At 58.5% G+C, this 14,108-nt stretch overlaps 2 protein-coding genes across 2 annotated transcripts in view; both read right to left on the bottom strand.

Moving 5' to 3' along the window:
• Nucleotides 1-728: 728 nt before the first annotated feature.
• On the bottom strand, nucleotides 729-10,360 carry CACTIN (cactin, spliceosome C complex subunit). Its single transcript, XM_067557351.1, has 10 exons — nucleotides 9,964-10,360; nucleotides 8,592-9,087; nucleotides 7,696-7,791; nucleotides 6,693-6,838; nucleotides 6,429-6,591; nucleotides 6,049-6,163; nucleotides 4,724-4,916; nucleotides 4,017-4,139; nucleotides 1,908-2,179; nucleotides 729-1,368 (listed from the first exon to the last, which is right to left on the bottom strand). The coding sequence occupies exons 1-10, from the start codon at nucleotides 10,146-10,148 to the stop codon at nucleotides 878-880; spliced, it is 2,280 nt and encodes a 759-aa protein (XP_067413452.1). The 5' UTR covers nucleotides 10,149-10,360; the 3' UTR covers nucleotides 729-877.
• A 712-nt stretch (nucleotides 10,361-11,072) lies between these two features.
• The window catches only part of PIP5K1C (phosphatidylinositol-4-phosphate 5-kinase type 1 gamma), a 74,176-nt gene continuing 71,140 nt past the window's right edge, over nucleotides 11,073-14,108 (bottom strand). Inside the window, exon 17 of the mRNA XM_067557322.1 lies at nucleotides 11,073-11,302. Within this exon, the coding sequence (XP_067413423.1) occupies nucleotides 11,225-11,302 (78 nt within the window). The 3' untranslated portion in view covers nucleotides 11,073-11,224. The remainder of the gene's footprint in view (nucleotides 11,303-14,108) is intronic.

Genomic DNA, 14,108 nt, shown 5'->3' with positions numbered 1-14,108 from the left:
TCGTGCCCTGCGAGGACACAGCGCCGCCCTCTACCCTCGTGCAGCCGTGGGGGGGTGTAGCCAGGAGAGGCTGGGGACAGCTCAGCATCTGCCGGCCTGGTGGCTATGGGTATCCGAGATGGCCTGATGCTTATGGGCAGCGCCCCGAGCCGGTCTCCCTCCTGCCCCTCCAAGGCCACCCATCAGTGGCACGGCCAGAGGGAGGAAGGCTGCCGCCCCACCTCAAACAGGGCACTGGGGCATGAGCGGGGGCCTTACCAGGGAGCTGGGGGGATTCTGACTTCCCACAGCAGAGAAGGACGGGGGGGGGGGGGGGGAAGAACGCCCATGGGACACGGAGAACTCAAGGGCACAGGTATCGTTTCCAGCTGAGTGTGGGGCCACTCCCCACGGCCCAACTGGTTCAAGTGAGGACCCAGCGAAGCACGAGTGCTGGCCACCCTCTGGTGGCTGCTCTGCAGCACGGCAGGAGTATTAAACCCCCACTTCCGGGCTCTCCCGGCCCATGCTGCCCGGCCGCCATGAGAGCTCTCATGCTCGGAGAGTGCCTGGGGCAGAGAACCTAGGTTTATTTTGGTGGGTGAGTCACACCACAGTCAGCCCAGGATCCCCTACCGGAGCCCACTAAAAACACGGAGAGAGAGACCCCCCACCCCCACCCTAGACAAAGCAATATACAGAGCACGCCAAAGGGCCCAGCGGCAGAGAACAGCCCCCAGTACAGAGCAGGGGAGAAGCCACAGAATCCGTCCCCTCGCCCACAGGCCATGCCGCAGGCTACCTGCTTCCCTGCCCACGGGGCTGGCAACGATGCCAAACGTCCCTCCACAGCGAGGCGGCCCAGAGTTTGTGGGGGGCAGGCAGGCGCCCGGCACCTTCACCTGCGGTAGCGGTAGCGCTTGAAGTGGAACCAGAGCTGGAAGATGCCGTTGGCGAACTGGCAGCGGAAGCCGTGGCGGTGCGAGTACTCCCACTCGCGGTTGACGATCTTGAAGGCGATGTCCTCGTAGGGCGGGCCGGCGTGGAAGCGCAGGATGGCGAAGTCCTTGTTGTCCTGGCAGGCCTCCAGGAAGTATTCGGGCGTGGAGCGCTTGTCGATCAGGTCGGGGTAGAAGATGTTGAACTTGTAGCCCTGTACGATCTTGGGCGGCGGGTTGTCGAAGTCATAGTGCGTCTGGTTGTACTTGTTCCACTCGAAGCCCGTGTGGACCCGGTTGAAGAAGCGGGGCTTGCGGGGCCGGTATTTGTCGGCCCAGAGGTAGGCCTTGCCCGTCAGGGGCATCTCCACGCTGAACTGGGCCTCATCGGCACCCATGCCCTCCTTGGCCTTGCGGAAGAAAATGTCCTCGGCGCTCTCGCTGGCGTCTCCTGCGGAGGAAGGAGCAGGGGGCTGGTTAGAGGGCAGCCCGTTAGGCGGGGCAGCACTACTGCTCCGTGGGCACATGCCTGGCCATCAGAGGCGCTGGGTGTGGCATGATCAGAGGGCAGCACGGGGTGAGGAAAGCAGGACTCACAGCTGGACCCAATCTGGGAAGCAAACTCAAGGGCTGATGGGAGGGGGAGGGAGTGGAGGAAGGAGCCCACACACCCTGAACAGGGGATAGGGGTGTGCAGGGGGCTGCAGCCTGGGCTGTAAGCGGACGGGCTGGTTGGCTGCCACGAGAAGGTGGTACAGGTCCCGGGGCTGTTCAAAGCAGCTGCCAGGCCTCCCCTTGAGATGCTGCTCTGCAACCCCGTGAGAGCTGCTGTTCTCCTAGAGCCAGGCCTCGCCCTGCTGGGGTAGGCCTGGAAATCTGGACGCAGGCAGCGCCTGAATGAACCTGCCCGCCAGCACCTCTCAGCGACACCACGACCCTGAGATGGGCACACCATGCCACAGGGCAACCGCGCCGGCCAGCAGCTGCTACCTGTGGCCTGGAGCTGCTGTCTCAAGAGCAGCAGCCGCTGCAGATCCTCCACGGCCTCCAGCACGTGGGCGTCGAAGGGCAGCTCGTGGGAGCTCAGGAGCCGGGGGCTGTACTTCCCAGCATCGTAGTCATCCAGGCTCTGCTGGATCAGGTCCTCCTCCATCAGCACCGCGTCTCCCTCCCCCTCGCCCTCCCCTTTGGCCTCTGCCTCCGCGGGGGGTCCTGCGGTCGAGGGGCCAGGCTGCACTGCAGTGCTCTCCTCTGGGTCTGGCCTGCAAAGCAGAAGGGGGAGGTTACAGCGATGGGGGCAGGGCGAGAACCCAGCCAGACAGACCAGACGCGCAACCGCAACAGACAAGGCTGAGACAGCTCCCATGGGGCACGGCTCTCTGGGGGGTGGATGCCAGGCCTGCCCACGTGTGCCACTAGGCCTCCCCGTCTCCTGCAGGCGTCTCTCCCCTGGGCTACGGCGCCGGCGAGCGGCTGCGGCCTAGAGAGGCCAAACCAAGTGAAGCCGCCCCACAAGCATGGACGTTCCAGAGGCTCAGGAGCAAGACGCCGCTGCAGCCGTCCTCCCAGGAGAGGGTTTCTGGCAGGCAGGGCCACAGGGACAGGCTGGGTGATGTGGACACACCCCTCCCCCAAACACTACACTCAGAACAGGGCCTTCTGGTGCCCAGGGCTGCGCAAGGCTGCTGGGGAAGGGTGGATGATCCACCCTGCAGCGCTGGCGCGGATACTGGCGTCTGGAAGGACAGCAGCACCGTGCTGGAACCATCTTCTCGGGGGGTGGAATATATTTGCCCTAACAGCAGGAACCCGACAGGCACAGTGATTGAGGCTGAGCAACTGGAAAGGAGGAGGTAACTCATGGCGACCAGCACGATCCAACCCCCAGGAGCAATTCTCACCCCCCACGGCACAGCTGCTGCCCAGGCCACACGGCAGGGCCCACGGGATGGATGAACAGGAGTCCTGGCGCGGTGCCGTGCTGGCACAGACTGTGAGGGAGGCGGCAGGTACCGGATGTTTCCGGTGCCCGCCATCCCTACGGGGCAGAGCTCTATTCCTGGCTCTAGAAGAGGGCTGGGTTAGTGGGGAGAGCAGGGGAGTCACGCACCCCGTCGTTCCAAAGGCAGCGTGGCTGCCAGCTCCAGCAACGGCGTCTACTCCCAGCTCTGCCGGAAGAGGACGGGTGCAACCTCTCCCCGGCACCAACGCAACAACGGCTGCCGTCTCCTACAGCAGGAAGCCTTGGTCAGTCTGGAGGGCCATGCCCAGGAACAGCCGCCTTCCGTGGCGGCAGGACACTTGAACTCATGAGGCCTAAGGATCCAGCCAGAGCCCCTTCCACCCGCTCCAGGGTATGTTGTGGGGCAGGTCAGTCTCTCCCTTCAGGCACGGTGCTGACACCCCATGTGGGGACTGCCGTGACCTGGCGCACCCCGCCGTAAAACCAGCCAGGTAACTGTGCATCGCCTGGGAGCCGGCCCTTCACGCTAGACACTAGATCTGACTGAGGGCAGCCCAGAGATGGAGGGGTCACGTGAAACCTGCCCACACCTTTGCTTCTTATTTTTCTCCAAAAAAGTGCCCTAAACCAGCTGACCGTCCCCCCGGCTGCGGAGCTGGATATTGGGAACTTCTTAATCCAATGAACTCCCCTCAGCCTCTGACAAGGCAGCTCAATATTCAAACCAATCGGACCACATGGGTGGATTTTACAAAGGTTTGAGAATCCAGCTGTAACTACAAACCCCATCACAAACCTTGGCCAGGAGGCATGGCCACAATCCTCTGCTCTTCATCCCAAGATCTCAAGGCGCTTTACGAAGGAGGCTTCGCTTGGTTAGCCTCACTCTACAGCCTGGGAAGCGGAGGACAGCAAGGGGAAGTGACTTCGGCAAAGTCACAGCGAGGCAGTGGCAAAAGCATGAACGGCTCCCTGGAGTCCTGTGCTCTAACTATGGCGCCATGCTGCTCAGCCAGCAGCTCACTAGGCCTTGAGGAATGCTCAGTGGAGGGCGTGCTCTGAGGGACTTGAGGGGTCTGATCTAAGTAATCCTGCCCAGCTTCTGGCTTCGGAAGGAAATCGCCTGCCCTGCGTACCTGTCGCTGGGGGACAACGACTCCCTCTTCAGGATGGGGAAGAGTGGCTCGCTTTCCACTCCCTGCTCCTGTTTCAGCTTGTAGAGCTTCTGGCGCAGCACGTCCTGGTGCCGCTCCCGTAGCCTGCAACCAAGTGACGAGAACAGAAACATGAGACCTCCAGCAAAGACCCCCAACATTCCCTTGCCCGGAGCCACTCGGGACTGGGACTCCCTCAGCATCCATCAGAAACTCACGATGCTTCACTCACACAACATCAGATCAAGGTGTGAAACTCTGGGGCTCATGTGCCAGAAAGGAACTAGGGATGCTCCTAAGATCTAAGATCACAGACAGAGTCCGCAGGGAGAGCACAGCTGGCTCGGCTCAGACAGCCTGAGCCCCAGTCATCGTGGAGGGGATGAAAGAGGAGTGGATTTGATATTAGCCTTTGTAGCATCAGCGCCTGTCACACAGGCTAGAAGCTGCCTCCTGCCCAGTCACTTTCCTTCCCTCAATCCCAGAAGGGAAGTGACCCATCACCAGCTGGGGGACGTGGTGGTGGGCTAAAATACCCATGTTTGGCTTGTGACAGTGGCACAACCCCCAACCCAGTGATCTGTGCCACATTTCCCCAATACCACTCACTGCAGGCAGGTGTTCGATATCCCCCCACCCTGAGTTCCCAGCCAGCCCTGACTAGGTGGGATATGCTCCCTCCCCCTCACCTGGCCCGGGCCATATAAGCTTTAAGCTGCTGCAGCAGACTCTCCCAGTAGCCGATGTCCAGGTTGGGCCCCCCGGCTCGGATCTTGCCCTCAATCCCTTGGAAGATCACTTGTAGCTGGTTGTACGTCTTCCCCTTGAACACGGTCTGCACATCCGAGCTGACTGAGGCGTTGACTCCTTCTCGGCGCTCCCCTGCCATACAGACAGATGAGGGTTAACGCAAGTCAGCCCCAACAGGCTCTAAAGGACAGAACGACCCACCGGATCTGTCCAGGCCCCCCCCCCCCGGATTGGCTGCTCCATCACTATTCCCCCTCTGCCACTGAGCCCCCACCGGACTTTCTCCACCCAGGTGTCAGGCATTGCTCGTCTAATCCCAGCACCTTCCGCCCAGCCGGAGCCCAGCGGTACTGGCTGACGGCCATTCGAATGGGGTCACTTGGCAGGTCCTGGGGCCCAACCCTGCCAAACACAGAGGGCCCTCGATTCCCTTGGATGGGCACGGAGTACCAGGGGCCCAGGCTCCACGGCACACACCACACCCGCTCCCCTTGAGCAGGCCCGTGGCTGAGAGTGCCCAACCCAGGAGCTTGGGCACAAGCTTGGGCAAAGCAACTGGGTTCAGGTGACAGGATCATGCTCCAGTGGGCGAAGCTGTCGCTCACTGCGCCAGTGGGTCTGCGGGAGCTTCTGGGCCCCATCTCTTCACAGGCAGGACCGGGCTATGGGGGCCCCAGTTCCGCTTAGCTCCAACAGGAGGAGCAGTAACTGCACGTGGGCGCCCCCTAGCAGCAGCAACAAAAATGGCAACTGCCAGAGAGCAAAGCCCTTTGAAAGGAGCCATGGAAGGAAGACCAGGGGGCTGTGATCACGGAGACTCTCGGGATTTTACTAGTCAGAGCTGCCATCATCACTGGCCGCACAGGCAGCTGGGCTACTGAGTGCTCTGTACAAAGGCAGGGAATTCAGCTTCCACGCTCAGCCTGCAGGTGCAACCCCAGGACAGTGGAGGGCTGTGTTAGGGCCAAGCAGCCGAGAGTTCCCAAGCGAGGAATCGCCCACGCTCCAGCACCACAGTTCCATGTAGCTTTGCAATTATTTTGCATGCTTGGCACTGCACAGACAGTGCAAACCCCACAGCAGGGAGGTCACTGCCTCAGCGATAACAGCTCAGAGAGGAGAAGCAACTTGACGAAGGTCAGAGAGTGAGATGGGGCAGAGCAGAACTCAGGCCTCTGCTTTAACAACCTGGCCACACTCCCCTCTATTACCATTTCCCACCTGCACCAATGTGCATACACAGCCCACGCTCCCCTCCCCTTACCTGGGCCTTTCCCAGAAGCCTCTAGTTTACGGAGTTTGGATATCTCGTCCTCAGTGATAATGGTCATGTCCCTCCAGAAATCCACGTTCTTGCCCTGCTCCAGTTCCATATAAACCTGAAACAAAGAGCCATATGGGAAGTCAGGGGCCTGGCCTGGCCTGCCCTGCCCTGGAGCTGCTGTTTGAATCAGGATATTTGCAGCTGCAGGTGTTGCTATTCCAATGAGTGCTGGAGGCAGGGCACAGGGACAGCATGCAAAGGACAAGAAGGAAGGTTGGACAGAATCTAACCTCCCCAGCTAAAGAATAAAGGCCTGGAAGCAGCAGTGCTGGGGGAGAGGGGAGGAGGGAATGCACCTGTCCTTCCCAAAGAGCAGGTACCTGGATATCCTCCAGAAGATCCTCCATGTCAGAGACCGTCAGGCCATTCAAGAAGGTGTACGGCTCATGCATCTCCACCGCCAGGTCGTCGTCCTCCGCGCTGATGTACTTGGCCAGCAGGTCGATGGGCTTGGCGCGGCCGTCCCGGATTCGGATTTTTGACCTGCAGGTAACACAAGAGAACACACTGAGCTCCAGTTACCAGGTCTTCAGACCAGGCCCACTCCCAGCACACAGGCCCGGGACAAGTCGCTGCTGCCCTACCGCAGCTTGGCCTGGTGGAGGTGAAAGTTGTCCTCTTGCTCCTCCCAGGTTTTGAAGTGCTCTGCCTCCTTCTCCCGCTGCAGCATCTCCAGCTCCTGCTCCCGCATCGCCTTCTCTCGCTCCCGCTCCAAGCGCAGCTGCTTCACCTGTCCCGGGGAGGAGGGGAGACCATTGCAGTGCAGAGCCTGGGGCACCATCCATTTCCCAAAGGCTCAGACCATCTCCGCACATGAACTCAGGGATGAAAGCTTCAAATCCAACCCAGTGCAAAACCGCCCCACTTCCCACGATCGGCCCTGTCCTTACAGGGAGCTGGGAGAGCACCAGGCAGGAGGAGACATACAAGAACCAATGCTGGCATGGACAAGGGGAGAGCTGAAACTCAGTAGATACGGACAGCACAGAACCCAGGCGGGGCTCATGCTCAGGGCTAGGGGGTACTGAGATCTCTAATATTGTGTCATTAAAGAGGCCAGGGAGCAGCTCATTCTGAGGACTCAGCACAGAGAAGAGGGCACCACCTCTGTGCAGAGGCAAGAACCTATTTCACCTCACATCCCTGTCACCTCCGCTTTCTTCGCCCCTCCAAGATAGGAGCACCCAGACCGGTGGGGAAATAAGACAGCTGCCAGTAACCAAGTGACTTATCATAGAAGATTAGGGTTGGAAGGGACCTCAGGAGGTCATTTAGTCCAACCCCCTGCTCACAGCAGGACCAATCCCAACTAAATCATCCCAGCCAGGGCTTTGTCAAGCCACAGGTTAAAAACCTCTAAGGACAGAGACTCCACCACCTCCCTAGGTAACCCATTCCAGTGCTTCACCACCCTCCTAGTGAAAAAGCTTTTCCTAATATCCAACCCAGACCTCCCCCACTGCAACTTGAAACCATTGCTCCTAGTTCTGTCATCTGCCACCACTGAGCATTTATATCTGGGCCAGTGTCCTCGCCTGTATTTGCTCCACTGCAGATCACAGGCAGGAAACAGCTGTCGGCGCTCACCTTCTGCAGCTCCAGGCGGTTGTCCTCCTGGATTCGTTTGTTTCTCTCCTTCAGTTCTTTCTCCTCCAGATGGCCGATCCCTTTCTTCTCCAGGGCCTGAAATCAATCACACACCAAGAGGAAGCACTGAGCTTTAGCTCCCCTGACAGGCTTCTCAGCTGCCATTTGTGAAGTGGCAGGAAGTCCCCAATACAAGCCCTGTGCAGGGTGCTAAGCACATACCATCCACACACCCCAGCACATTGCAGAGGAACTTCAGCCCTGCAGCTTCCTGAAGAAGATACTGTGGAACTAGAACTCAGCCAGCGGCCCCTGGAATTTAGCTGTGACAGGCACAATGTGGACACACAAAAATCCACCATCCCATTTAAACTAACATTAAGCTCCATGTAATGCATAAACTGACAGCACAAGAGCAGCTGCCAATACACGTAATCTGATGGGCGAGATGGCAAAGCTTGATTAAGGGGCCACAGAAGCAGTTGCCTCAGACCACAGTGGTTGGCCTTTACCAGAAGGCCGAATAAAATTACACTGCCTCTAAAATAATCGCTCAAAACAAGAGAGTGTCTCTCCAGTGGGTCCTCAGTGTAGGTTTCACTGCTGCTCCTAATTTTCAAATTCCTTCCCCAACTCACTCCAGACTAACTTGTCCTTCCCTGCACCCTGTCAAACTTCACCCTGCACCACAACCCCTTGGCCCCATCCCACTAGAGACCTCTCTGCAGCAGCTCAGCTGATATGTGCAATGCTAAACAGACTGAGGTTCGAAGGGGAGAGCTCTGCCTTGGAGTGCAGCACAATCTGATTATCTGATGACTCAGGGGAGCTTGGAGGAGGGAAGAGCCCATCTGTCCCCCCACCCCACTGCTGGTTGAGGTGGAGAGAGGCCTTACCTTGCTCCAGATGAAGGTGCCCAGCAGGTTGTTGTCCCCGAAGGGGTTGTCAGTGTTGGTGTAGCCCATATATTCTTCTCCCCAACCCATCTTCTCACGCTTTTTTCTCTCCTTGGCTTCCTTCTTCGCCAACCGCCTGGCTCGCTTCTCCTCAGGTGTCTCCAATGCCTTCATCATCTCAGCCTGCTTCTTTTTCTCCTCCTTCAGCCTGAGTCGCTCCTGAAGGCTCAGCTCCTGCCCCATATCCTCCCTTGAGCTCTGGGAACGTGAAGGAGAGGGAGACGTGACGGAAGACACAGAAGACCTGGAACTGGATCGCTTCCTTCTCCTCTCTCTGCTGCGGCCTCTTTTCTTTTCTCTCTCTGCCTCAGAATCTGAGCTAGAGGAGTGATCCCGTGACCGCGAGCGGCGTTTTTTCTGGCTTTTGTGGTGCCGGTCCCTGCTTTTGTGGTGCCGGTCTTTCTTTCTCCAGGTCTGCCTCTCATCAGAGCCAGAGCTAGAAGAGAACAACAGCACTCTAGTGAGAGCTACAACCTCAGAGAAAGACAACGTAGCAGCATTCAGTGCTCTATCTAGAAAGCTGTCCAAACATTCATTCACCCTCACAACAGCTCTGAGATGGGTAAGCGCTCACCCCATTTCACTGACAGAAGTATAAACAGGAAGAGACTTGCCCAAGGCCACAGAGTAAGTTAGTGGCAGAGCCAGGAAAAGAACTTGGATCTCCTGACTTTCAACCCTGGGCTTGCTCTTCTCAATCAGGCTGCCTTTCTGTGGGAAACATGAACTGTCTATTGCTTTGAAGGTGACAGCTTCTGACTCAATTAACTCATCAGCTGCCAGCTCACACACCTGCAACTTGCATCAGGGATGAAGCCACAGACAAGAAGTCAGCCTGTGTCCGAGGCTCAGGCCAGGGCTTTAGGTTTGTACCAGCAGAACGATGGTGGTTGGGGTGTGATTTATCCGAACAGCCACACCCGAGTGCAGGTGTAACAGGGCCACACACCGCTGTCCTCCTTCCCCTACGGGGACAGTCACCCCACAGAAAGCTCCTCGTCCCCACTCCAGCTGCGCCCCGCTAGGGGGCTTGCCAAGGCCGGCTCCTGACTGCCCCGGGCCGGCTCTGGAGCACGGCCCGGCCCCCCGCCGGAGCCCTCCGCCTCCCGCTGCCCAGGCGCGTCCCCCCCGAGGCCGGTGTCTCAGGGAGGAGGCCCCGGGGGTGAAGCGCCTCGCCCCAGGTCACAGACCCCCCGGCAGGGCTGGGCTGTCCCCGCCGCCGGGCACCGACCCCCACCCCGCTTCCCGGCCCTGCCCGGGGGCCGCAGGGAACCGGAGGGACCCGCCTCGCTCCGCGGGGGCCGCGCCTCACCCCGAGCCCGGCTCCCTGCGCCGCCGCCGCCGCTTCTCGCTATCCCGGGCCCGGCCGCCTCCGTCGCTGCTGGCGCCACGGGACCCGGAGCGGGCCCGGCGGCGCCTCCTCTCCCGGGACCCGCTCGCCTCACCGCGGCTCCGGTGTCGCGAGCGACTCGCCGGGCTCCGCGACCCGGACCCCATCGGCGCGTCGCACTCGCCGCTCTCCGCCGCTTCCGGCCCCGCAGGGGTCCTTTCTCACCCGCGGCGCATTCCCAGGCACCCCTCCCCGTGCCTGACTGGAGCGGGCCTTTCCCTAGCGGTCGCGGCCGCCCGCTCCCGTACCCATCCCGCCTTCTGCCCTGAGCCTAAAGTATGCGGAGCGACTAGGCCTGGGGAGCGGCGGCTCTGAGTCCTTCCGCTGCATTTTCCCTGCAGGCAATGGCTGGGCCAGCTATAAGAGTCGGGGACCCGGCAGGTACGAAAGCCCCGACGAGCGGAAGCGGTGAGCGCGTCATGGCGGTGGGGGGCGGGGCCAGCAGCTGAGAACAACAGTCTCCGCGGGGGCGGGGCCGCGCGCGCGAGGACCCGGCTCCATGGCAGGCGGGGGTCGCGGGGCCGGTCCCAGCAGCCCGCGCGGCAGCCGGCAGGGGCGGGGCCGGGGGTAACGGTCACTCCAGGGGGTGACGAATCCAACCTTCCGGCCCCCGGCGGGGCAGCGCTACGGGCTCGGGGAGCGGCAGTTCCGGGGCGGGGGGCTAGGCCCTGGTCTCAGCCTAGGGCGGGGGGGGAGGGGGGTCACGCAGGGCCCAGGCATAATTTTGGGGGCCCAGCACAAACTTGTACCACGGCCCCTCCCCCCCCCACACACCCACACCCACCCGTGGAGGTTGCAGCCTGGGCCGGGCCCTCCAGGCCCCAGTAACGTGTACCCTCCCCCCCAGTTGGGGGCCCTGGGGTCACGCCCCCCCGAGGGTGATGCTGCCCAGCTCTGCAGCCACAGGTAAGGGCGGGGAGGGGTCCCCCCCTGCTGTAAAAAGTGACATTGACGAAGTTTCTTCGCCCCCCCCCCGGCTATTAAACAGTCACTGGTTTTTTTTTTTTAAAAAAAAGTCCCTGCTCCTCAGCCCATGGTTCTGGTTTGAAAAGCTGGGAGAAGCAGCACATTCATTTGAAACAGGAGGGTTACAATTGTAGCATTTGAAATAGTGTTAAATAGACAAAAGGCGTTTTCCATTCACACGCTGAGGGTCGCACGCCGAGGCTGGCTGCGGGGCACGTTAGAGATGCCCTGGCGTAGGTGGTGTCTTCTGCACCCCTGCAGGGCGATAAGAGGAGACAAGCCCCGCGAAGGGGATCTGGGGAGGGGACAGAGTAGGGCATTTTTACTCAGTTGCCATTCAAACTAGAACCCTGCTTTAAAAGGTGGATCCTTGCACCATGACCACTTCCCGCAGCGAAGCTGGTGCATAAATTAACTTTTCACTCTTTAAAAGACATTATTGAAGAAAAGCAAAGTGGCTTTTCACCACATTACTTGGCCCTTAATTTGATTTGCATACACTAAAAACATCCTAACTCACCCTCTACTACTTAGTGGGGCAAGGTTAACGCTTCTATTTTAGCCACCACCTGTGCGGGGATTTTAAAAACTACAGAGGATTGGACTCAGTTGTACATTTTACCTGAAAAATGAGATCCTTTATAGCAGTGTCCAGTTCCACCCCCTGGGGGTATTAGTTCAACCTGTGGGTGTGACCTAAATTAGGTCGCCAAAGTGTTTCAAAGGAGCATAGAGTGGCTCTGGTCCTGTGGTTCTGGGTAGCTTTGCCTCCCTGCTCTGGGCATTGCGACCTTCAGCGTCACACTACCACTCAGGTATGGCTCCACAGCCCCTGGTCGGGCCAAATTTGAGTGAGGAGCGTTGCCAGTCCATGCCCCATTGGTTATGCCAAACTTGGGCCACTCTACCCCCCTCAGGAGGTGGAGCCAAACCTGAGCAATGCAACCCCACAGGTTGCAACACCTAGAGCAGGGAGTTGAGTTAGCCTACCCCACAGGACAGGTGTAACCACTGCAAGGGGAGTGCAGGGCAGGCTCTCTGCCAACCTCCCTCGGAGCCTCCCATGCCCCTGAGGACAGGACCCACCCCTAGGGGCTATTTACTGGGATGCAACAGGCCATTCCCTGCCAGGGGCAGGACCCAGCCCCCTTCCCCCAGCCTATTTACAGGGTTGTGACAAGCCATCAACATATACAAATCGGTCCTGAGCCCAGAAAGGTTGAGAAAGAACCATTACTGACCTTTCATAACTGTTCTTCGAGATGTGATGCTCATGTTCATTCCACGTCAGCAGCGTGCACTACATCCACTGGTGCCAGATTTTTCCCTCAGTGGTATCCATAGGGCCGGCTCTAGCGTCCTCGGTGGTTGCATGTATAGATGCGCTGCTACAAGGGGCACCACCCCCCCCAAGTTTCTTCTTGCTGGGTCATGGAATGGACAGGAGCAACACATCTCGAAGAACAACAGTTACGAAAGATCAGTAACTTGTCTTTCTCCTTCGAGCGCTTGCTCATGTCCATTACATATCAGGTGATTCACAAGTAGTGCTTGTGGAGGTGGGCCAGGAGTTCATGGACCTGCCGATTGTAATACAGCTCTGCCAAAACCCGCATTGTCCGTGGCCTGTTGAGTAATGGCATAGTGGGATGCAAAGGTATGGACAGATGACCCATATTGCGGCTCTGCAGATGTCCTGTATCGGGATCTGAGCTAGGAAAGCCACTACTGACGCTTGAGCTCTTCTAGAATGACCAGTCAGTAAAGCTGGAGGCGTGACCTTCATCTGGTCATAGCAAGCTTGGATGCAGGCAGCGATCCAGGATGAAATCCTCTGGGATGCTACCGCCCATCCTTTCATCCATTCAGCAATCGCAATGAATGGCTGTGTGGAGCTGCGGAAAGGCTTAGTCCTGTCACTGTAGAAAGCCAGAGCTCGTCTAACATCTAGCACATGAAGACGCCTTTCCTCACTAGAGTTGAGGGGCTTCAGGAAGACTGGCAAGAAGATAGCCTGGTTGACATGAAACTGTGATATCACCTTTGGCAAGAAGGCCTCGTAAGGGCACAACTGGACCTTATCCAGCTGCCCCCTTACTCTTGCAGAACAGCATGTAAGGGGGATCAGAAGTCAGGGCCTTGAGCTCCGAGACTCACCTTGCTGGAGTAATCGCCACCAAGAAGACGACTTTCCACGACAGGTGTAGAAGAGAGCAAGACGTCAAGGGCTCAAAGGGGAGGTCAGTTAGCCTTGATAAACCAGGTTAAGATCCCACAGAGGAAACAGGTCTCATACCAGTGGGAAGAGCCTCTCCAGGCCCTTGAGGAATCTGGCTGTCATCTCATGTGAGCAGACAGATCTGCCTTGAACAGGAGGATGAAAGGCCGATATGGCTGCTAGCTGTACCTTAATTGATAATCTTGTTGTTTTAAGTGGAACAGCTATTCCGAAATTGATTGAACAGTTGATTTCACTGGGGAAAGATTCTGCTTGGGTGCCCAATAAGTGAAATGCTTCCACTTGGCCAGGTATGAGACTCTGGTGGAGGGTTTTCTGCTTCCTAGCAGGACTTGGGTGGAGCAGGCCACTCCTCAAGGCTTAGCCATGCAGCTTCCACACAGTCAGGGGCAGGGAGGCTAGGTTTGGATGTAGGAGTTAACTGTGGTCTTCTGAGATCAAGTCCGGTAGGGTTGGGAGTAGGGGTCGGGGTCACCAATAAGTCTAGCAACATGCTGAATCAGCGCTGGTGAGGCTATGCCAGAGCTATCAAGATGGCACATGCTCAGTCTCTCGATCTTTATGAGGACCCTGTGAATGAGGGGGAGTGGTGGGGAGGTGTACAGCGGATCCCCCGACTACAGGAGGAGAACGTGAGTCATTGTTGAACTCTTGCAGGGAACAGCAACTACCAGGGACAGCTCTAGAGTCCTGACTGGCTGCACCCGTGTGGTTCAAGGGCAGGAGCCCTATGGGACTCAGTCACGCCATCATGCCATGGAGGTAAGTATTGGGGGAGGGATCATGAGGACACGGCTGAGGAGTAAACCAATGCCAGCCACAGCTGCAGAGGTCTGAGGTGTAACCTTGTGTGCTGGACCAC

This window comes from Emydura macquarii, unplaced genomic scaffold (genome assembly GCF_026122565.2).
Source record: "Emydura macquarii macquarii isolate MOO-44397 ecotype Brisbane River unplaced genomic scaffold, CSIRO-AGI_Emac_v2 contig_306, whole genome shotgun sequence".
Classification (NCBI taxonomy): domain Eukaryota; kingdom Metazoa; phylum Chordata; order Testudines; family Chelidae; genus Emydura; species Emydura macquarii.
This window is presented reverse-complemented; position numbering and strand designations above follow the sequence as displayed.

What these genes read in the sequence shown, in the direction of transcription:
- CACTIN (XM_067557351.1), bottom strand. Translation starts at nt 10,148, where the DNA reads ATGGGGTCCGGGTCGCGGAGCCCGGCGAGTCGCTCGCGACACCGGAGC. An exon ending in GGCTTCTGGGAAAGGCCCAG is followed by an intron (nt 4,917 to 6,048) that starts GTAAGGGGAGGG and finishes TCTGTATGGCAG; the next exon opens with GGGAGCGCCGAGAAGGAGTC. An exon ending in GCTTATATGGCCCGGGCCAG is followed by an intron (nt 4,140 to 4,723) that starts GTGAGGGGGAGG and finishes ACTTGGTTGCAG; the next exon opens with GCTACGGGAGCGGCACCAGG.